At 41.8% G+C, this 24,486-nt stretch overlaps 1 protein-coding gene across 11 annotated transcripts in view; it reads right to left on the bottom strand.

Moving 5' to 3' along the window:
* Nucleotides 1-435: 435 nt before the first annotated feature.
* MRTFB (myocardin related transcription factor B) overlaps nt 436-24,486 on the bottom strand; it is a 197,055-nt gene continuing 173,004 nt past the window's right edge. For all 11 annotated transcript variants that reach the window (XM_027043211.2, XM_027043217.2, XM_027043213.2 and 8 more), the window contains 4 exons: nt 22,773-22,931; nt 22,312-22,449; nt 4,303-4,363; nt 436-1,874 (listed from right to left, as the gene is read on the bottom strand). In XM_027043211.2, coding sequence (XP_026899012.1) covers nt 1,342-1,874; nt 4,303-4,363; nt 22,312-22,449; nt 22,773-22,931 — 891 coding nt within the window. In that variant the 3' untranslated portion in view covers nt 436-1,341. The remainder of the gene's footprint in view (nt 1,875-4,302; nt 4,364-22,311; nt 22,450-22,772; nt 22,932-24,486) is intronic.

The raw sequence follows: 24,486 nt of genomic DNA, 5'->3' as shown, positions 1-24,486 counted from the left end.
ACTAGCTTGACCTAATTTTGGAAGTCCTGTGATAGTTGGCATTTTAGAAAACTCTTCAGAAACTACTCAACAAACGTGACAACTTCTATGTAAAAAAAACTACTAAAACCTCCAGTTTTTCAATCTTCGGCCTGATAATATAGCGAGAACTCGGGTATGACATCCAGTTACAAGCCTATAAAATGACAGGCAGGGAAAAGCGACAGGAGAGGCGGCCAGAGCTGGGGGCTGGCGGCCAGCCCGTTGAGAGTCTAACTCGGAGCCGCTGCAGGAATGTCCCGGCTGACGACAGCCTTCTCCCCTGCCCTCTCTTTGCAACTCACCAGCTCAGGAGGACCGTTCACACTGGAGCCTCCTGGGTTCTTTGAGATGGGTCTGGTTACCTGAAATCAGTCAGCTTTTCTTTAAATACAGAAATACACATGGCTCAAGTACTCTAGAAATATTCGAGTTATTAAAACAAGTAGAACCGCTGGCTACCCAACTCCCTTACCCCAGTGTAGGCTGTACATACCACATGTGAGAGTGTACCTACAAGTGTCTAATATACACATGAAAATCAATCTAATCAACCCTGAGGGTTGCTAATAGAATTTTCAGTGTTATCATTCATTATATGTGGACTTTGTACAGTGGTTTATGACCGTATTTTTTTTTTTTTTTTTTTTTTTTACATTGGTGATGGTGAAAGATCATCCATTTGAATTGAAATTTGGGAATCTAAAGTAAGATTCCCCAAACCACAAAATAAACTACAACACACAAAAAATTATGTTGGTTTCTGAATGGAACCGAAAATCTTCAGCTGGAAGCTGTCCCGGAACTGGCTGGCGCTCTCTCTCCACTGCCTGTGCTGCCTGACCAGGCTCAGGCCATTTCTAGGAAACACCACGTGCAGTGACCTCTCACCTCCCTCAACTGGCATCCTCTTGTGAGTGGAGCCGTCTGCCTTCTATTTGGGGTCTTAAAGCGACCACAGAGGTTTAAATGTAGTTGACGGAGAACCCTCATGTAGTTATCCTGCACACGTCACTCTCTGTCATGTCTTTATCTAAAGGTACTCTGCATTCTTTACTGAAGTCTGGAAAAACGAATGAGTCTTCTTTGACCAGCGATTTTTTCAGAAGGCCCCATGCTATGTTAAATTGTAGAAATTCACCGCCGGATGCAATGACATGTTTTCACACTTGGTTTCCAGGCTGTGACCATCTAGCCACCCTTTCTATGACAACATATTTTAATTGCAACAACGCCGCTATGGATCTGTCTCTAAAAACTGCCCTCTTCAGAATGATCTTCATCTTCTTAGACGTCAGGAACTCGGATGAGAAATCTGTGATGTTAGTCCCATGGCAACGGCAGGTCTTGTGGATCTAGAAAGTCAGTGGAGAACATGCTGGGAGCGGTGGCGCTGAGGGGAGTGAGTCCCGACGTGTTGGGCATGGTAATGTCCAGCCACTCCATGTTGTCTAAGTTTGAGTCAGAGAGGTCAAGTGACAGACAGGGGGTACTTGCAGCAAACTGGGCTTCAGAAGTCTCCATGGGTGAGTGTGAATGGTCCAGCACACTTGAGTGACTCAGCAAGTCATTTTGGAGGTCCTCGATCAGAGAGAAGGGCTCTCTGTCTTCACTGCTGCTTTGCAGGGGAACAATTTCGTTGGCCGAAGGTAAAGTTCCATCCAAGAAAGCTTCTAGCTGGTTCTCTAAGCTGGCAGATAAACTGCTCAGGGGTTCTAAGGAGACGGGTGGTGCCATTTGGACTTGGGGCGGGGGCCGGGACACCACCGTGTTGACTGGCATTGTGGTGATGCTGGCTGTCACTGGTCTCATTTTGGAAATGGGAGAAGGCTCTTCTTTTATAGGGAGGGAAATCTCTGTGTAAAATAATTGAAGTGATTAGTAAGTAAGGACGTGATACTATTTAAACATTTTTATGAATTAGGACAGTTCTTTTGCTATTTTGTGAGGACTTCTACACAGTCCGTCTTAGGGGTAGGAAGAGAATGCTATTGGTCAGACAGAGTCCTTGATCGCCTGTAGGATGATGGCTCTTTTTAGCTGAATAAACATTTTCAGGTTATAACATTCTGATATGCTTTCTAGTCTTGTTACTTAAGAGCAGTAAGCATGACAAGCAGTGATATGGCACCAGGGAGGAGCTGATGGTTACATTTAATTGATAATTTGATCTTTGGGTCCTGGTTCCCAGGTACTTCAGGCTTCGGACAGGGTTCATGTCTTGTCCGATACCATGGATCTGCCGTCACAGCAGCAACCGCCCTTAAAGTGAACCTTAATGTCACAACTGTGTTCCCAGTTTGTGCAGCCATGAAGTACATTCTTAATATCCTGAAAGCTCTAACTATATTCTTTTTCCTACTATCATTATAGTTGAACTATATACGTTCGGTATAAAGTTCGAAAGAGATGCAATGCCCACCATCTTTTATTTCTGAATTACAGCTAACACACGGCTCCTTTGACCCTCTTTTTTAAGATGGGTCACCTTACTTTTCTGCCTTTTTTGTCTTGTTTTCTGAATTTATACAAAATCTTGAAGATCTGGCAAATGTCTTAATAAGCACTAAATATGTGTTACTCGTTGCTGGATCAAGTAGAAAATTAACACCATTTGCATTAGATTGCAGTGTTGCTATAGATACATTTACTTGAATAAAGTATCTTTTTTTACTTTCTCAGGGTATCTGATTGGTTTCGTTCGTATGCAGACACGCCAGGAAGGGTGGATTTAGTAACAGCTGTGAGAGCTCAAAGGCTGGGATGCTTAATAAGGGAAAGAACCTACAGGCTGACTCCTGCTTGGGGACTGTCAACCGTGTGTGCTGACTGTGCAACTCTAGGACGGTCTGTGGTTTCTCACTTCCTGTAGTCGTCCCTAGAATTGTTCTGAAAGCTGACAGTGCGATCTCAGTAACCAGGCTCATAATCAACTATTTAAATCTCTGTTCTCATGATTACTGGCCGTGGTTTACAACAGGATAAAATAACATACTCACTGGATACTTTGCCATTAAAAAAAAAAAAAAATCATGCCTTGTAGGAAATAACTCATTTGATGACTTTGTCACATCTTAATTTCCAAATTTAGGCTGTAAAAATTATTCTTTCTAATCATATAAAAAAATCTTTATTTTCACCAGATTTGGCAAAAAAAACCAAAAAAAAACCATTAAAAATATCCTAAAATCATGGCCATGAAATGTCTATTTCTTTTATCTCCATGGTGTAGATATACAATGAGTTTAAATTACTTTGTGATGCCAGTATAGTTCTTAGGAAAAGAAAAAAATCTATTTGCACAAGTAGAACTATAGTCAAACATCAAGAATTTCCTGTGTAATAGTTATGCTATTTAGGGATATAAGCTGCTATGAATGGGGAAATTTTGATCCCTGTTTAAAAAAGTGATTAAAACTCCTTTCACCAAGGTAATTTAAGAATACTTTATTCCCAAACAGTATTTGTTGAATTTTTAAAATACTGTTTTTTATATTTGTTTTGAAAGATAGGTTTGCCGAGGTTGAGATACCCTTGATTTCTTTTGTGTGTGGTTAATATCCCTGTCTCTTTTTTGAAAAAAAATTTTTTTAAGTTAATTTTGAGAGAGACAGAGACAGCATGAGTAGGGGAGGGGGAGAGAGAGATGCCAAGCAGGCTTGGAGCTGTCAGCGCAGAGCCTGATGCAGGGCTCAGACTGACAAACTGTGAGATCACAACCTGAGCCGAAGCCAAGAGTTGGACGCTTAACCAACTGGGTCACCTAGGTGGCCCCCCTTATCTCCTTTTAAGATGATACACTATAAAGTCTAAGATTTTCAATTATATGTAGAAAGTGCTTCAAAATTGCCTTTGAATTCTATAAAGTCACTACAGTCTGAGCTAGGTAACCCGTGGTTGTTAGAGAATTCATGTGTGAAGTAAGTAGAGCACTTTTATCGCATAACAGTGACATACATAGGGAACATGTTTTAAAGTTTTTCAGTGTGGAATTTAAATTTGGCTCTCTTTTGCTATTTTTGAGATGGTCTGTTATTTTCAAAAGGCAGAGATCTATGGATAAAACTAACATTACGTTATTGTTTTAAGCTGAAACAATGGTTTTTCCTCCATTTTATAAGTTTTAGTGTCCTAATTTAACAGATTTAAAACAGTAAATATAGTTGGAATTAGAAAAATATGTTTCTCGCTACTCAAAGATATGCCATGAGCTCTAAAGGAAAATATTCAAAACTTTGTCATAAAAGGTGACTCTGGCGGGTTCTGATGTGACTTGTAACCTACCTCCACTCTTGATAAGTATATCAAAGAGGTCGTCCATCTGCTGACTGTGTGCACTGGAAATCTACAACAAAGAATATAAATTAGCTTTCTTTCATGCGGACCCAGAAGCATTAACAGTTGGGAGCATTAAGGGACCCCTTTCCCCCATTCAGGCTTTCTCTCTCAAAAATATAGATTAAAAAAAAAAATAAACAGCTTCTGCACAGCTAAGGAAACAATCAACAAAACTAAAAGGCAATAGACAGAATGGGAAAAGATATTTGCAAATGACATACTGGACAAAGGGTTATTATCAAAAATCTATAAAGAACCTACCAACTCAACACCCGAAAAACAATCCAGTGAAGAAATGGGCAGAAGACATGAATAGACACTTTTCCAAAGAAGATGTCCACATGGCCAACAGACACATGAAAGGATGCTCAACATCACTCATCATCAGGAAAGTACAAATCAAAACCACATTGAGATGCCATTCCACACCAGTGAGAGTGGCTAACAGTAACAACTCAGGAAACAACGGATGTTGGCGAGGATGCGGAAAAAGGGGAACCCTCTCGCACTATTGGTGGAAATGCAAACTGGTGTAGCCACTGTGGAAAACAGTGTGGAAGTTCCTCAACAAATTAAAAATAGCATTACTCTGTGACCCAGCAATAGCACCACTAGGAATTTATCCAAAGGATACAGGAGTGCTGACTCACAGGGGCACATGTACCCCAATGTTGAAAGGTGTACTATCAACAATAGCTCAGTTATGGAAAAAATGCAGATGTCCATCAGCTGATGAATGGATCAAGAAGATGTGGTATATATTTACAATGGAATGCCACTTGGCGTTCAAAAAGAATGAACTCTTGCCATTTGCAACAACATGGATGGAACTTGAGGGGGAACTATGCTAAGTGCAGTAAGTTAGAGAAAGAAAAATACCCTATGTTTTCACTCCTAGGTGGAATTTGAGAAACTTAATAGAAGACCATAGGGGAGGGGAAGGAAAAATAAGAAAAACAGACAGGGTGGCAAACCATAACAGACTCTTAAATACAGAGAAGAAACTGAGGGTTGATGGGGGTGGGGAGTTGGGGAGGGTGGGGAAAATGGGTGATGGGCATGGAGGAGGGCACTTGTTGGGATGAGCACTGGGTGTTGTATGTAAGTGATGAATCATGGGACTCTACTCCTGAGGCCAACCTACACTGTAACATACACTGTTACCCTGTAAGTTAGCTAAAGTGATAATAAATTATTAAAAAAAAAAAGTATGCCTCTTCACACCAAGAAACAGACTCTGAACTATAGAAAACAAAACTGATAGTTACCAGAAGAGAGGTGGGTGGATGATGGATTAAATAGGTGATGGGGATGAAGGAGGGCACTTGTGATGAGCACAGGGTAATGTACGAAGTGCTGAATTACTATACTGTACACCTGAAACTATATTTCACTGTATGTTAACTGGAACTTATTTTTTTTCTTTCTTTTTTTTTTTTTTTTAATGTTTATTTATTTTCGAGAGAGACAGACAGAGTGTGAGCAGGGGAGGGGCACAGAGAGAGGGAGACACAGAATCCAAAGCAGGCTCCAGGCTCCGAGCTGTCAGCAACAGAGCCTGACATGGATTTGAACTCACGGACCACGAGATCAGGACCTGAACCGAAGTCAGACGTGTAACCGACTGAGCCACCCAGGCGCCCCCTATTTATTTATTTTTTTTAATGTTGATTTGTTTCTGAGAGAGAGACAGGGAGACAGAGTCTGAAGCAGACTCTGCAGTGACAGGATGTGGGGCTCAAACTCATGAACTGTGAGATCATGACCTGAGCAGAAGTGAGTGACTTAACCAACTGAGCCACCACCGAGGTGCCCCGCTAACTGGAATTTAAACAAAAACTAAGAGATTTTAGTTATTATCTTATTTTTATCAACCAAAAAAAAAAGTATGCCTCTCACTGATGTATACATTAGTTACGCATTGCTGTATTACACATTCTTCCAAGTTTACTGGCTTCAGATGGTATAGAGTTGTTATCTCCCATTTTCTGTGGGTCAGGAATTTCGGAATAGTTGAAGTGGGCAGTTCTGGTGGGGGCACCTCCATGGGCGTGCAGTCAACATGCTGGCCAGGCTACAGCCATCTTCCAGCTTGGCTGGAGAGTACTATTGTAAAGATGGCTCACTATATGACTAGCAGGTTGGTGCTGGTTGTTGACGGGTGGGGGGGGGGGGGTGCTCAGTTTCCCATCGCACGGGCCTCTCCAGAGTGCTGCAGGACTGTCCACGTGACAGCTGGCTTTCCCCAGAGCTAGCATCCAAAAGAGAGCAGGCAAGGCAGGAGGAGGATGCCTTTTATGAACTAGTATCAGAAGTCAAACACCATGGCTTCCACCACTTATATTAGAAGTGAGGCACTTAGGGAGAAATGTCAAAAAAAAAAACCCCACAGAAATCTCTTGAAACCACTGCAGGGCGTTTGGTTACGTTGGGTCTGTTTTTTAGTCATTCTGATAATTTCTGCATTTTAATTGTCTTGTTTACTCCATTTCTGTGTCTTGCATAATCAGTGATAGGATTAAGTGTGGGTTTACCATTTTGTTTTGATTTGCCCTGTTTTTCTTGGTGGTGGTGGTGTTCCTCCTTTCTTGTGTTTTAAAAATACATATTCATTTATTTTTGGAATCCTAACTAAATGTTTCTATTTTGTAATAGCTGTACTTCTTTAGTTGTATGGGCATGCAATATACAGCCTTCATGTTTTGTAGGTTACTTAATGTTGTAGCATTGTACACAAGATATAAAACCCTGGTTAACATCTAGATCCACTTCCACCATCCGTTATTGATATTTTTAAGTGTTACATCTACATATTTTATAAACCCCTTTACAATGTTATTTTTTATAGTGCAGGTTTTCTGGTGATGAATTCTTAATTTTTATCTGAAAATATCTTTAGTTCACTTTTATTCTTAAAGAGTATTTCTACTTGATACAGAATTCTAGTTTGACAGTCCCTCTCTCCCTCCTGTTCCCCACTAAGAACTTTAAAGACATTTCTTGGGTATTTTCTTCCTTCAGCAGTTTCTGATGAAAACTCGATCATAAAACAAATAGTTGTTACAGTTGTTACCCTGTGTGCATTGTACTGCTTTTTTTTTTTGGCACTTTCAAGATTTGCTCTTTAACTCTGGCTTTCAGTAATTTCACTATGATATGATGAGGCCTTCTATTTACCCTGCTTGATGTTCAGTTAGCATCTGAAAGTTACAAACTTGTCTTTCATCATATTTGTGAAAAATTGGATTCTTTCTTTTTTTAAAAAAATTTTTTTTATGTTTATTTATTTTTGAGAGGGAGAGAGAGTGTGAGCGGGGGAGGGGCAGAGACAGAGGAAGACACAGAATCTGAAGCAGGCTCCAGGCTCCGAGCTATCAGCACAGAGCCTGACGCGGGGCTTGAACCCATGAACCATGAGATCATGACCTGAGCTGAAGTTGGATGCTCACTGGACTGAACCACCCAGGTGCCCCTATATATTTATTTTGAGAGAGAGACTGGGGGAGAGACAGAGAGAGAGAATTGCAAACAGGCTCCACACTGTTAGTGCAGAGCCCAACTCAGGGCTCAAACTCAGGAACCTTGAGATCTGACCTGAACCAAAGACACTTAAGCGACTGAGCCACCCAGGTGCCCCTTGACTATTATTTCTTAGAACATTTGGCCTGCTTCATTCTCTTCTCGGAATCCTATCATACCCATCTCAGACTGTCTGATATTAAACAACAGGTCTCTGAGGTTCTGTTCGCCTTAAAAATAAAATCTTTTCTCTCTTACTCACATTTGGATAAATTCTATTCAGCTGTCTTCAAGTTCACTGTCTTTTTACCTGTCATCTCCATTCTGTTGAGGCCATCTCTAACTTTTTTCACTTTATTATTTTTTCAGTGTTTATTTTGTGAAAGAGAGAGCACGTGCAGAAGCAGGGGGAGGGGCACAGAGAGAGGAGGAGAATCCCAAGCAGGCTCTGTGCTGTCAGCTCAATCCGACAAACTGAGATCATGACCTGAGCAAAAATCAAGAGTCGGACACTGAACTGAGCCACTCAGGCACCTCTTTCATTCTAGATCATGTATTTTTTAGTTTTATTTATTTTTAAGATGTTTATTTTTGAGAGCGAGAGTGAGAGGAGGAGTGGGGAAGGGACAAAGAGAGAGATCCACCATGGGCTCTGTGCTCACGGCAGAGAGCCTGATGCAGGGCTCAAACTCATGATCTGCTAGATGGTGAGCTGAGCTGAAGTCAGAAGATTAACTGACTTAGCTACCCAGGTGCCCCATATTTTTCAGTTTTATTATTTCCATTTCATCAAAAAAATCATTTCTGTATTTTCTATTTTTTCATTCATTGCAAGTACATTTTCCTTTACATCACTGATAGCTATAATAGCTATTTTAACACCCTTATTTGCAAATTCTAATACTTGGATTAGCTGGAGTTGCTCTTAATTCACTGCCTTTTGCCCTTCAGAAAGGGTTGCATTTTCTTCCTTATTTCTATACTGCATGTGGTGAATGGCTATGAATATCACATAGTGGAGACTCTATTCTGTTACTTTTCTCAGATGAGTGGTTTCTTTTGTTTTAGCATGCAGTCAACTTGGCTGGACTTGGAACTTCTGCCCAAGAAACATTTGGAAGGTCAATCACAGCTCACATCTTATCTTTAGCTCCGCTCCCATGACCACCCAATGTCTGTGTGGCTTAGGAGTCAGCTCGAGATACAGACAGAATTTGGGGATCTTCCCCACTTGTTCCTTTCCTTTTAGGTTGCTCTCAACTCAGCCATCAGACTTCCCAGGGCATAAAGGCTATGGTTTTTCGACCGGTAACCTCACCACTTAGCTTGGTCCCAGAGTAAAAGCAGCAAAAAGAGGGAATTCATGCCTTTTATCTCCCTTCCTCCGAGTCTGGACCCCTCACCAGAATATGCTGCATCGATTCACTCTTCCATGCCCTCGTATTAATGCTCTTTGAATTAGGACCAGGCTTTACAGCTGTTATCTGTGGAAGACTTGCTTAGCCAATAGTGAAACTGGAAGTCTGACTGAAGGTATTTTAAAAACCTCAGCATGCCTGGAGTTCGGTGCTTAACGGTGTATAAAGAACACCAGACCGTGATGTAGAGCTGAGCTCCCTTAGCCTGTAAACAACAACCAGAGACAAACATGGCAGGGATTCCGGTCAGCTGTCTTTGGTTAAAGGGAGGTGAGGTTCCTTCTCTGCTGTTCCATGCATCAAGTGAGCAGCACATATGAACCTACACATGAGAACCGGGTTTGGAAGGATGCGTCCTACCTATTAATTTTCTCACCAATTGCAGTTAAGCTCTTTGCCTTTCATTTCATCTCTGCTCTCCTGTGGAGAGAACAGGTGTCACTTCTTATGGACTAATGGGGAGGACCATCTAGTCTAGCACCGTGTGTTCCCATTCTTTTTGTAAATGTTTAAAACTATTTCTGAAATTTCGTTCTCCCCTCACAGAGAAGGGCCCCTGCTGACTGTGGAACTGAAGGAAAGCTTTTCAACGACAGGGACTCTGTTCCTTTGGCACTAAGCAGTCAGAAGCACATGGTAATTGCACTTCCCGGGAGGCAGGCCACCCTGGGAGCATGCCGAACTGTATGCTGCGGCCTGGGACCGAACAATTTCTGCAGCTGTCCGCTGAGGCGGCTGGGTAGGTCATGGTGACCGCTCACTGCCTGGTTGAGGGGACGGGCTTGCTCAGTGCTTGCTACACAAAGTGTGGATCCTCTGTGAGGCAGGGGTTCTTTCTCGAAACTTACCTTTTAGTTTAGAGGGGGAGGGAGACCCCTCTAAAAGTTTAGGGGAGACAAAGTTTAGGGGAAGGTATGACAAGGTTGTTGTTGGGCACCCACTGCGGGCCGGACGCCTTTACCAACGGGAACTCTCTTCCCATGGCTTGCAATAGGGAGCAATGAGGAAGGCTCGGCGGACAGGGGGACGCCTGGCGCACCGTGCCTAGGAGCACCTGGTTGGGCTGCGGATCAGCGCCCAGTGAAGTCAGGAGGAGGTCGGTCTCCTCCAGAGTGCTCTTGCTCAAAACACTAGCAAAATGGTTTGCATAAGCTGGCCGACTGGAGCAGAGGGTTCTGGAGACGCGTGGAAGATGAAGCAGGGTAAGGTAGGGGCTGGGCAGTCCCGATGGCCAGCCAGGTGGAAGACCATCAGCTGAATGCCCCCGACGAATGGCAGCTTTAGGAAAGAGGGCCCCATAGAGGACTTCTGGGAGGATGGTGGAATCCAGGACCCTCGGCTCACCTGATCCCACGGACAAAGCCAGATGACCGCCACATGGGTACAAGAGTGACATAGCAGACTTCGCACGGGTAATGGTAGGAGAATACATGGAAAAGAGACATGGAAAAGAGGAGGGGGGGGCAGAGACGCAGTAGGGAATCAAGTTCCTGGTGAGACAGACCACAAAGGAGAGGGATACCACAAGCACAGAGAAAGGAGGGGAGTAGACCCCACCCACATCAGGCACCCCAAACATCGGGGACCTGAACTGGGAAACGTTGAAAACCAATGGGCCTTAACTCTGGGTCCTTTAACAATCGGTGGGCTTAGCTCTGGGAGAGCGGGATGGCAATGGGAAACCGAGTCCCCACCCTTAAAGACCCAGCGTAACGAACAACCCCACTGAGATACAGCATAGAAGGAGCAGTTTGAAAAGCGCCTGGGGTATAAGGGAAGCAGATTAATTTTGTATTTACTAATCTCAGAACATGTGCTGGAGAGGCAGGGATCTTTGGCAGACTTCTGCAAGAGCCAAAGAGCGGGTGGGCACCATTCTTCCCCCGCCTGCCAAGTTTAGACAGCCGACACTTGTAGGAACCAGCGCAAATACTCTCCACCTGCCTTGGTAACCCCACACACTGATTGTCATTCTCTCGGGGACTCACACCATCCAACCTGCCCTGGGCAGATGGGAAGATAACCGCACACACGAAGGCTTGGGGCAGACAGGCGCTCTTATTAGCGGGCAGGGCCGGCAGTCAAAGGCTCTCAGGGACAAAGCAGGGAGAGTGCCCTGCAGGCTGGTATAAGCATAGCCCTGTCAACTTGGGCTGAAGGCAGGGATCTAGTCTGATCCAACTACAAGCCCAAGGCAGCCCCAGACTGGCCCTTTAACAGCACAAAGACGAAATCCTGCCACAGTAGGCAAAGTGGGTCACTGCAGCCAACTGGACTAAAGGCAAATGTGGCTCAGCCACAACAGTGGGGTGCATGCAACACACGTACGAGACCCCCTGAAGCAACTACTTCTGGTGAGCGAGGCACATGGCACTACAGGGTACGACAGGACCTCTTCTTCATGAGGACCCTACTTTCAAAAGCAGGAGACATAGCTGATTTTCCTAGTACAAAGAAACAAACAGGTTTAGACAAAATAAAGAGACAGTGGACTGTATCCCAAAATATAAAAAAGAACCAGAGAGTAAGAACTCAATAAGTGGAATTGATTCCCTCTTGTGTATTTTTAATCACAGAGGAAGCAGAAGAATGGATCAGTCACCTGGAAGACAGAGTAATGGAAAGCAACCAAGCTGAACAACAACAAAATAAAAAATGAGAATAGGTTAAGGGAATCAGCAACACAACAAACCATAACAATATTCAAATTATTGTGATCCCAGAAGGAGAAGAGAAAGGGGGATACACAATTTATCGGAAAAATTAATAGCCAAAAACTTCTCTAATCTGGAAAAGGAAACAGACAACCAGATCTAGGAGGCATAGTGCACCCTAAAGAAGGTGACCCAAGAAGGTAAACACTGAGACACATTTCAAATGGCAAAAAGTAGTGACAAAGAATTATAAAAGCAGCAAAGGAAAATGGTTATGTACAAAGGAAACCCCATATAGCTATTGGTTCATTGTCCAGCATAAACCTTCCAGGCCAGAAGGGAGTGGGATGATATATTCAAAGGGTGGAAAGGAAAAAAACCTCCAAGAATACTCTACCCAGCAAAGGGTATCGTTCAGAATAGGAGATGAAGAGTTTGTCAGACAAAATTTAAAGGACTTCATCACCACCAAAACAGCCTTGCAAGAAATGTTCAAGGGGATTCTTTTGAAAGAAAAGGCCAGGTTCAGGAATAAGAAAATTAGGAAAGGAAAAAATTTCACAGGTAAATGCAAACGTAAGAAAAGTCATAGATTAGTCACTTATAAAAACCCAATTTGGAGGTTAAAGCACAAAAGCAGTAGAATCAATTATATCTACAAAAATCAGTCAAGGTATTTCACAAAATAAAAGGATGTAAAGTATGACAGCATATACATAAAACATGCAGAGGGAAAGAGTAAAAATTTAGTGCTTTTAGATTGGGTGCACACTTAACCATCAACTTAATATATGCCTATGCCATATGCATAGGATGTTATACATCAACCTAATGGTAACCACAAATCAAAAACCAGTAATAGATACGCAAAAAGTAAAGTGAAAGGAATCCAAGCATATCCTTCAAGAAAGACACCAAACCACAAGGGAAGACAGCAAAAGGGGAAAAGAACAGAGAGGAACTAGAAAACGAACCATAAAACAAGTAACAAAATGGCAATAAGCAGATATACCCATCAATAATTACTTGAATGTAAATGGATTAAATGTTCCAATCAAAAGACACAGGGTGACAGAATGGATAAGAAAGTAACATCCATCTATATGCTGCCTACTAGAGACTGACTGTAGACTAAAGACACATAGATTTTGAAAAGTACAGGGATAGAAAAATAATTATTATGCAAATAGAAGCAAAAAGCAAGCTGACACAGCAATACTTACATCAGATAAAACAGACTTTAAAACAAAAGACCCTACAGAATGAAATGGGAACAGTCCAATAAGAGGATATAACAATTACATATAGTTACGTACCCATCATGGAAGAATCTAAATACATAAAGCATCTATTACTAGACATAAAGGAAGAAACTGACAGTAGAACCTAAGGGTAGGGGACTTTAACACCCCACTTACATCAATGGATAGATCATCCAGACAAAAAACATGGAAACAGTGGCTTTGAATGACACATTGGACCAGATGGACCTAACATATATTCAGACCATTTCATTCAAAACCAAAAGAATACACATTCTTTTCAAGTCCATATGGAACACTCTCCAGAATAGATCACATATTAGACAAAACAAGTCTCAATAAATTAAAAAAGACTGAAATCCTATCATGCATCTTTTCCAACCACAATGGTATAAAACTAAAAATTACAAGAAAAAAAATATAGAAAGAACAAAAATACATGGAAAGAACATGCTACTTAATGAATGGGTCAACCAACAAATCAAAGAAGAAATCAAAAAGGAAACAAAATATAAATGGAGATAAATGAAAATGAAAACATAATGGTCCAAAATCTCTGGGATGCAGCAAAAGCTGTTCTAAGAGGGAAGATTATAGCAATACAGGCCTACCTCAAGAAGTAGGAAAAATCTCAAACAACCTAGTCTTAAACCTAAAGGAGCTAGAAAAAAAACAAAGCCCCAGGCCAGTATAAGGAAGGAAATAATAAACATTAGAGCAGAAATCAATGAAATAGACTAAACAAATAAAACAAACACCCCCCCCCCCCCCAAAAAGAACAGATGGAGCAATGAAGCCAGGAGCTGGTTCTTTGAAAAGACCAACAAAATTGATCAACTTTTAGCCAAACTCCTCAAAAAAGAAACAATAAGACTCAAAAAAATAAAATCAGAAATGAAGGAGAAATAACCAACACCACAGAGACACAAAAGAATATAAGAAATACTATGAAAGATTATATGCCAACAAATTGGACAACCTAGAAGATATGGATGAATTTCTAGAAACATACCATTTTCCCAAAGTGAATCAGAAAGAAATAGAAAATTGGAACAGACTGATTACTAGTAAAGAAATTGAATCAGTAATCTAAACACTCCCAACAAACAGAAGTCCAGGACCAGATGGCTTCACAAGTGAATTCTACCAAACATTTAAAGAAGAGTTAATATCTATTCGTCTCAAACTAATCCAAAATAGAAGAGGAAGGAAAGCTTCTGAATTCATTCTATAAGTCCAGCATTACCCTGATACCAAAGCCAGATAAAGACACTACAAAAAAAGAAAATAAAACTATAAGTTAGTATGATGTCTGATAAACATAGATGCAAAAATCCTCACCAAAATATTAGCAAACCTAATTCAACAATACATTAAAAGGATCATTCACCATGATCAAGTGGTTTTTATTCCTGAGATGCAAAGGTGGTTCAATACTTATGAATCAATCAAGAATGATACATCACATTAACAAGATAAAGAATAAAAACCATATGATCTTCTCAATAGATGGAGGAAAAGCATTTGATGAAGTGTCACATCCATTTAGGATAAAACCTCTCAACAAAGTAAGTTTAGAGGGAACATACATCAACATCATAATGGCCGTATATGGGAAAAACAGACAGGTAACCTCATACTTGATAGTGAGAAACAGCTTTTCCTCTAAGATCAGGAGCAAGTGAAGGATGTCCACTCTCACCGTGTTTATTCAACACAGTACTGGATGTGAATACACAGCAATCAGATAAGAAAAAGAAGTAAAAGGTGTCCAAAGTGGCAAGGAAGAAGTAAAACTTCTACTATTTGCAGAGAGCATGATACTATATAAAGAAAATACTAGAACTGATAATGAATTCAGTGCAGTCACAAGACACAAAGTTAATATATAGAAATCTATTGCATTTCTATATATTAATAATGAAGTAACAGAAAAAGGCATTAAGAAAACAATCCCATTTACAACTGTATCAAAAAGAATAGAATGCTCACGAATAAACTTAACCAAGGAGGTGAAAGACCTGTGGTCTAGAAACTATGAAACACTGATGAAAGAAACTGAAAATGACATAAACAAATGGAAAGACATCCCATGCCCATGGATTGGAAGAATCAGTATTGTGAAAATGTTCACACTACCCAAAGCAATCTACATATTTCATGCAATCTCTATCAAAATACCAACATTTCCCACAGAACTAGAACAAACAATCCTACAAGCTGTATGGAACCACAAAAGACCCTAAATAGCCAAAGCAATCTGGAAGAGGAAGAACAAAGTTGGAGGTAGCACAATCCCAGTTTTCAAGATACAAAACTAGAGTAATCAGAACAGTACTGTACTGGCAGAAAAACAGACACATAGATCAATGGAACAGAACAGTCCAGAAATAAACATGCCTTTATGGCCAATTAATCTGTAACAAAGGAAGAGAGAATATACACAGAAGAAAACATAGTCTCTTCAACAGACGGTGTTGGGAAAACTGGACAGCTACATGCAAAAGAGTGAAACGAGCACTTTTTTTACACCAGGCACAAAAATAAACTGAAAATTGATTAGTGACTTAAATGTGAGACCTGAAACCATCAAAGTCCTAGAAGAAAACTTAGGTAATTTCTTGGGATATCAGCCACAGAAACATTTTTGTATATATGTCTCCTCTGCCAAGAGAAACAAAAGCAAAATTAAGCTCTTGGTACTACACCAAGATAAAAAGCTTTTGCACAGCAAAGGAAACCATTAACAAAACAAAAAGGCAGCCTACTGAATGAGAGAAGATGTTTGCAAATGATCTAATTGACAAGGGGTTAATATCCAAAATATATACAGAACTTCTATAATTCAACACCAAGAAAAACCCAATCCAGTTAAAAATGGGCAGAAGACATGAACAGGCATTTTTCCAAAGAAAACATACAGATAGGTAACAGACACATACAAAGATGCTCAACATCCCTCATCATCAGGGAAATGCAAATCAAAACCACAATGAGCCACCACTTTACACCTGTGAGATGGCTGAAATCAAAAACACAAGACAACAAGTGTTGATGAAGATGTGAAGAAAGAGGAACCCTTGTGCACTGTTGATGGCAATGCAAACTGGTACAGCAACTGTGGAAAACAGTATGAAAGTTCCTTAAAAAATTAAAAACAGAATTACCATATGATCCAGTAATCTCAGCACTGGGTATTTACCCAAAGAAAACAAAACACTAATTTGAAAAGAGATAGGCGCCCCTATGTTTACTGCAGTATTAATTACAACAGCCAAATGATGGAAGCAATCTAAGTGTCCAGTGATAGATGAATGGATAAAGAAGATGTAGTATATTATACACAATGGAATATTACTCAGCCACACACAAAAAAAGAATGAGACCTTGCCATTTACAACATGGATGGATTTGGCAGGCCTAATGCTAAGTGAAGTAAGTCAGTCAGAGACAAATACCAAATAATTTCATTCATATGTGGAATTTAAGAAATAAAACAAACAAAGGAAAAAGAGACAATAAAAACCGGCCTCTTGAACTACTGGGACCTCATCAAGATAAAAAGCTTCTGCATGGCGAAAGAAACAATCAGCAAAACCAAAAGGCAAGCAACGGAATGTGAGAAGATATTTCCAAATGACGTATCAGATAAAGAGCTAGTATCCAAAATCTATAAAGAACTTATCAAACTCAACACCCAAAAAACAAAGAATCCAGTGAAGAAAGGGCAAAAGACACGAACAGACCCTTTTCCAAAGAAGACATCTAGATGGCCAACCTACACAAGAAAAAAATGTTCCACATCACTCATCAAGGAAATACAAATCGAAACCACAATGAGATACCTCCTGACACCTGTCAGAAAGGCTAACACTAACAACTCAGGCAACAACAGATGTTGCCGTGGATGGAGAAAAAGAAACCCTCTTGCACTGCTGGTAGGAATGCAAACTGGTGCAGCCATTCTGGAAAACAGTATGGAGGTTCCTCAAAAAATTAAAAATAAAACTACCCTATGACCCAGCAATGGCACTATTAGGTATTTATCTAAAGGATACAGGTGTGCTGTTTCGAAGGGGCAAGTGCACCCCCCATGTTTACAGCAGCACTATCAAAAATAGCCCAAGTATGCAAAGAGCCCAAATGTCCATTGATGGATGAATGGATAAAGAAGATGTGGTGTGTATATACCAGTGCTGGGATGAGCACTGGGTGTTATTAACATGTAGGGGATAAATCATTGGATTCTACTCCTGAAATCATTATTGCACCATATGCTAACTGGATGTAAATGTAACTTGGATGTAAATTAAAAAAGAAAAACACAACAACTAGACTCGTAAATTGCACTATAAGCTAACTAACATGGATGTAAATTTTTAAAAAAAGCAACCAGAGAACCTGGTTTACTGGATCACTATATTGTACACCTATATGTTAACTATACTTGGCTTTAAAAAAATAAGAAGAGAAGAAAAGAGAAACGTGTATAAAATACATGCCCTGGCTACCATCACATCTATCCTTAACATGACCCACTCCCCAAGGAGAAGTTAAAAGACAAACCCTGAATTTGTGAGTAAGTAGGAATTGCAGGTTACACAGCTGCCGAAATTGTTTGGCAGTCTTCACAGTGAGTGGTATTTTGATTTAAAGTAGATTTAAAGTAGATTTAAAGGAGAAGCATGGGAAATGGCAGAGTAGGTGGATCCTGAGCTCACTTCCCATGGACACATGAAGTGTGTAACTAAATATAGTGAAACTCCCTCTGAAAATGACCTGAAGACTAACAGAACCTCTCCCACAGCTAAAGATAAAAAGAAAGCCACATGGAGAAGGGAAGGAGGGGTGGGGTGTGGTCAGAAACCAAATCCGAGGCACTGTGATCCCTATCACCCATAAGTGGGAGTGAGATCAAGCCCCACAGTGGGCACGCACCCCCAACCTTGGGGATCTCCAATGGGGACATGAACCCCCATAATCTTTGGCTTTGAAAATCAGTGGGGCAGGAGCCAGAAGGCTATAGGGAACTGAGATTCTGCTTTTAAAGGGCCAGTGCATTATATCACTTAGTCTAAGACCCAGCACAGAAGTAGCAGTTTGGAAAGCGTCTGGGGTATATGCGAAGGAGATTTACTTTTTAGGGCATGTGCTGGAAGAGCACAGATCTGTGGGATATTTGTCTATGAATGTAAATACTGGTGGGAGCCAGCTCTGACACTGTCCATCAGTCTTGCTAACGACGCTTGCCCTGCCCCACCAAGTGGGCAGCTTGTTCTGTAGAAGGGTGGGGCCAGCCCTGCCCACCAGCGTACCCACAGAAGTCTTGGCCCAGTCACAACAGCCCACACAGACATCACCCTCGAGTGCATGGTTCTGGTGAGCATCACCTGATTGGATTGTGTCACTGGGCCGTAAGGGACGCCTTCTATACAAAGCCACCACTTTTAAGACCAGATGGAGCCAAGCTACCTAATACATAGAAACAAACACAGAGTCAGACAAAATGAGGAGACAGAGTAATATGTTCCAAATGAAAGAACAACATAAAACCTCAGAAAAAGGACTACATGAAACGGAGATAAGCAATCTACCTGATAAAGAATTCAAAGTAATGGTCATAAAAGATGTTCACTGGATCTGAGAGAAGAATGGATGAACTCAGAACTTCAATAAAGAGACAGAAAATATAAAAAAAGAACCAGTCAAAGCTGAAGAACAAAATAACAGAACTGAAAAATACACAAGAGGGAATCAGCAGCAGATGATGAGGACGCAGAAGAACAGGTGAGTTATCTGGAAGACAGTGCTGTGGAAATCATCCAAACTGAATAGCAAAAAGAAGAATAGAAAAAAAAAATGAGGTTAGGTTAAGAGACCTCTGGGTCAACAACTATACTGACATTTGCATTATAAATTCCTTGAAGGAGAAGAGAGAAAAAAAAGGGCCAGAAAACTTTTTTGAAGAAAAAATAGGTGAAAATTTCTCTAACCTGGAGAAGGAAACAGATAGCCAGGTACAGGAAGGTGGAGAGTTCCAAACAAGATGAACCTAAGGAAGTCCACATAATAACTAAAATGTCAAAACTTAGGGGTGCCTGCATGGCTCAGTCGTTAAGTGTAGGACCTCAGCTCAGGTCATGATCTCATGGTTTGTGGGTTCAATCCCCACATCAGGCTCTGTGCTGACAGCTCAGAGCCTGGAGCCTGTTTCAGATTCTGTCCCTCCCCTGCTCTCACTCTATCTCTCTCTCTCAAAAGTAAGTACACATTTAAAACATGTCAAAAATTGGGGCGCCTGGGTGGCGCAGTCGGTCAAGTGTCCGACTTCAGCCAGGTCATGATCTCGCGGTCCGTGAGTTCGAGCCCTGCGTCGGGCTCTGGGCTGATGGCTCAGAGCCTGGAGCCTGTTTCTGATTCTGTGTCTCCCTCTCTCTCTGCCCCTCCCCCGTTCATGCTCTGTCTCTCTCTGTCCCAAAAATAAACGTTGAAAAAAAAAAAAAATTAAAACGTCAAAAATTAAAGATACAGAGAAAGGCAACTAATTACATATAAAGGAAACACCATGAAGCTATACACTGATTTCTCAGGAGAAACCTTCACAGAAGGTAGCAGCGTAATATATACAAAGTGGTGAAAGGAAAAAAAAATCTACAACGAAGAACACTCTACTCAGCATTCAGAATTGAGGGAAATTTATAAAGAGTTGCCCAGGCCAAAAAAAGTCAAAGGAGTGCATCACCACTGAACTGGCCTTACAAGAAATGTTAAAGGAACTTCCTGAAGCAGAAAAGAAAAGGCCTTAACTAGAAGAAAATTATGAAAGGAAGAAGTTTCACTGGTAAAACAGTTAAAGATAGTAGATCATTCACTTATAAAACTAGTATGAGGGTTGAAAGACAAAGAAGTAAAATCAACTGTATCTACAATAACTACTTAAGGGATTCACAAAATTAAAAAAATGTAAACTATGACATTATATACATAAAAGGGGGAATAAAAATGTAGTACTTTCAGAATGTGTTGGACTTAAGCAAACTGCCAACTTAGAATACTATATACCTAGGATGCTATTTATGAACCTCAAGGTAACCACAAATCAAAAAACCTGTAAAAGACACACAACAAATAAAGAGAAAGGAATCCAAGCACAATATCGAAGAAAGTCATCTAATCACAAAGAAAGCAAGAGAAGAGCTATGAGAGGAACTCTGAAAACAACCAGAAAACAAAAAACACCAATAAGTACACACCTTTCATTTTAAATATAAACAGACTAAATGGTCCAGTCAAAAGACACAGGGTTACCTAATGGATACAAAAAAACCCAAGAGCTATCTATGTGCTGCCTATAAGAGACTCACTTCAGACCTAAAGACATATACAGACTTAAAGTGAAGGGATAGAAGAAGATATTCCATACAAATGGAAGCAAAAAAGCCAAGGTAGCAAATATTTAAAAATTTACAACAGACAAAAACAGACTTTAAAGTAAAGGCTGCAATGAGACAAAGAAGGGCACCGCATAATGTTAAAGCGATCAATCCAAAAAGAGGACATAACAACTGTAAATACCCATGCACCCAACACAAGAGCCCCTATATTTTCCAGATACAGTAAATATTAATGGACTAAAGGGGGAAAATTGTCAGTAATACAATAATAGTAGGGAATTTTAACACCTCACTAACATCAATGAATAGATCACCCAGGCAGAAAATCAGTAAGGAAATCGTGGCTCTGAATGATGCATCAGACCAGACAGACTTAACAGATACATACAGAACATTCCATCCCTCCACCCCCAAATAGCAGAATACACATTTTTCCAAAGAAGACATCCAGATGGCCAACATAGAAAAGAGTCATCAGGGAAATGCAAATCAAGACCACGAGATAACAACTTACACCAGTTCAGGATGGCCACTCTCAAAAAGACAAGAAGTAACAAGTGTTGGGAAGAATGTGGAGAAAAGGGGACCCTCTTTCACTACTGGTGGGAATGCAAACTGGTGCAGCCACTGTGAAAAACAGTATGGAGATTCCTCAAAAAATTAAAAAATAGAACTACCCTATGATGCAGCAATTCCACTTCTGGGTATTTTTCCAAAGAAAGCAAAAACCATTAATTTGAAAAGATATCTGTACCCTTATGTTTATTGCAGCATGACTTACACTAGCCAAATATGGAAGCAACCTAAGTGTCCACGGATAGATGACCGGGTAAAGAAGATGTGACACACACACACACACACACACAGAGGATTATTACTCAGCTATAAAAAAAGAGTATTTTTCTGGGGCGCCTGGGTGGCTCAGTCTGTTAAGTGTCCAACTTTGGTTCAGGCGATGATCTCATAGCTTGTGAGTTCAAGCCCCACATCGGGCTCTGTGCTGACAGCTCAGCGCCAGGAGCCTGCTTCCGATTCTTTCTCTCTCTCTCTCTTGGCCTCTCCCCTGCTCATGCTCAGTCTCTCTCTGTCTCTCAAAAATAAAACATTAAAAACAAACTACAGAAAATATTTTTCCTATTTGTGACAGTAGGGATGGACTACAAGGGGCTTATGTGAAGTGAAAGAAGTTGGACAGAGAAAAGCAGATACCAAATGATTTCACTTCTCTGTGGAACCTAAAGAACAGAATAAATGAACAAACAAAACAAACACTCATAAATCCAAACACACTGGTGGCTGCCAGAGGGGAGATGGGGCGGGGGGATGGGTACAGTAAGTGGAGGTTATTAACAGTACGAATCTCCAGGTACAGAACAAGTCACAGGGATGTACAGTATAGCACAGGGGACACAGTCCGTGATCTCGTAATAACACCGTATGGTGACAGATGGTAACTGCACTTACCTGGGTAACATTTCATAACGTATAGAAGTGTCAAATGACTGTCGAACACCTGAAGCCACTATAATATTGTATGTCAAGTATACTTCAATTAAAAAAAAAATAGCATTTCAAATGCAAATGAGGTTCTTGGCTCTGAAATTTGTGTTCGTACAGCGGCAAGTGCGTTTTAAACAAGGGATTCAGTGTGAAGACGACACCCCAGATACAAGCCCACAGACCGTGGCGGCTGGTCTCGCTTACTTACCTCTGGAAGGGAGGACGGGGCACCACGTGTCTGCTTGATGGCCTCCTCGTAGCGGGGAGGGTCTTTTGTCTTGGGGACCGGGCTCCCAAACAGGGAGTGCTGGACGACGCACTGCTGGGGTGGAGGGGGCGAACTAGGCTGAGGCAAAAAGAGGAGGGCACATGTCAGGTCTGGGCAGTGAGCTCAGAGAGCGGCCGAGTCACGGCGCTCCTGAACTCAGGAGCCTTCTCACCTCCAGCCTGTGTGGCCGATGGCACCGGGGCACCATCCTGCGAGGGAAGGGTCATCTGTTCCGCGATAACAGCCAAGCTGCCCCTTAACAACCGTCACCACGGTCTTTGGCTATTTTGTCCCATTAATATTGATACTCAGTCCCTCCACGCCCGAAGCACTGGGTTCTGCAATGCTTTAGGGCCCCATGAGCAAGCACTGTTACTGCTGCCCCCTCCGCACAGCACTACCTTGTTGGAAGCGGTAGGTCCATTCTGCAGGGAGGCAAGTGGTGCGCTTCTGGACTGAAGAACACTGGTGGAGGTCTTGTTCACAAAGGGCTGCTGGACCGCTGGAGCAGGTGGTCTCTCATACGGAAGAACTGAATTTGATGCCGAGTTCGTGAAAACCTGTAATGGACAAATATTTTCCATTCAATCTGTTCTTTGGCTCTTCCTACCGAAGAAAACCATGTTTTAGGACGAGGCTCGGCAGACTTGCCCTGTAAGGAGCCACCACGTGTGCAGCTTAGGGTCTGCAGGCCACGGGGTGTCTGCTGGAACTGTTCACCTCTGCCACTCTGGCCCAGAAGCAGTTTGGACAACGCATAAATCAATCGGTGGGGCTGGCTTCCAATAACTTTATCTACAGAAACCGGTGGGGCGCTGGAGGTGGCCCTCAGGCCGTGGTCTGCCGACCCCGATTTTCCAGCATCCATGGTCCCTTTACTCAGTGGCCTGTCTTTGATGGCGGTGTGGACTGTACCTTCTGGGAAATCAGCGCTTGCTCAGTATGATTTCTGTCTTAGGCGATAGCTGAATTTCTCATATTCCTCACCAGGGTGGTCTCATCTACTTTCACAGCTTTCATGTCCACGATTAAGCTAATAATCCCCAAACCCACCTCTTTTCCACCCTTGCTTCCAAGTGCCAAAGCCACATTTATAACCTTTATTTACAAACATAAATTCAGGACATCTCAAATGTAATATATTCCAAACGAAACTTTCCCCTTTCCTTCCACCACCACCAGCCTCGGAGGAAAAGTAATTCTTGGTTTTCCCTTCATTTATTTTTAAAACTTTGGTAAACGGAGCCATCAGTCTCCTCTGCTGTCTCCCTTCAGTGCTCACACGCCTTACGAATGCCTCCTGAATCAGGCCTCTGTCCTCCGCTGTCCTAATCCAGGTCCTTGCTCCTGATCACGGGAGTACCGTGGCATCTTCACTGTGCCTCCCTCCCTGTCGACCCTCTGCTACAGTTACAGCCTCAGCACACACCTGATGGAGCCCCCACAATCCCTGGCTCCTCTGTCCTTACGGTAAAACCCTCCTCTCTGGCTGGCACAAAAAGCTTCCACCACCCGGCCCCATTTCTGTCCGACCGGAAAGGCCACACAGGCTGCGGCCACACTCAGGTTTTCAGTTTGTTGAAAGTGTCTCCAAATCCTTGCAGGGCCCCATTTAAAATCTGTCCCCCTTCTGAGAAGCTGGCCTCCGCTCTGTCAGGGAGCGGTGAGGACTCCCTCCTGTGGAACTAACAAGTGTCTGTTTAGCCCCCATCATGAGCCAAAGGTCTTATGGCCTTTTACAAATGTATGGTCACTGTGTGATTTTGTGATTGTATTTCACAGAGCTGATTTACTCATAAAAATATTTTATGTACTTTATACCACTAGTATTCTGAAAGAGAAAAACTTACTTCTGCGTTTCTATTGTAAACATACATATGTATTTCTTAAGTGGGCAAGTATATGTGCGCGCGCGCGCGTGTGTACCCACCCCTTCAAAAGGTACAGCTGCTCTGGGCGAGGAGTTCTGGAAGCATATTCCTCTTTGAAAAAGCTGGAATTAATGATCCCTAATTCTAGTATTGAGACTTAGTGAATAAACCCTTATTTCTCCTGGCTATATCCTGTTTTTCTCTCTCTCCTCTTAAAGAAAACTGTCTTAACATTGGAATGTTC

This window comes from Acinonyx jubatus, chromosome E3, assembly GCF_027475565.1.
Source record: "Acinonyx jubatus isolate Ajub_Pintada_27869175 chromosome E3, VMU_Ajub_asm_v1.0, whole genome shotgun sequence".
NCBI lineage: Eukaryota > Metazoa > Chordata > Mammalia > Carnivora > Felidae > Acinonyx > Acinonyx jubatus.
The sequence above is the reverse complement of the archived record's forward strand: the minus strand, read 5'-3'. Positions and strand labels throughout refer to the sequence as shown.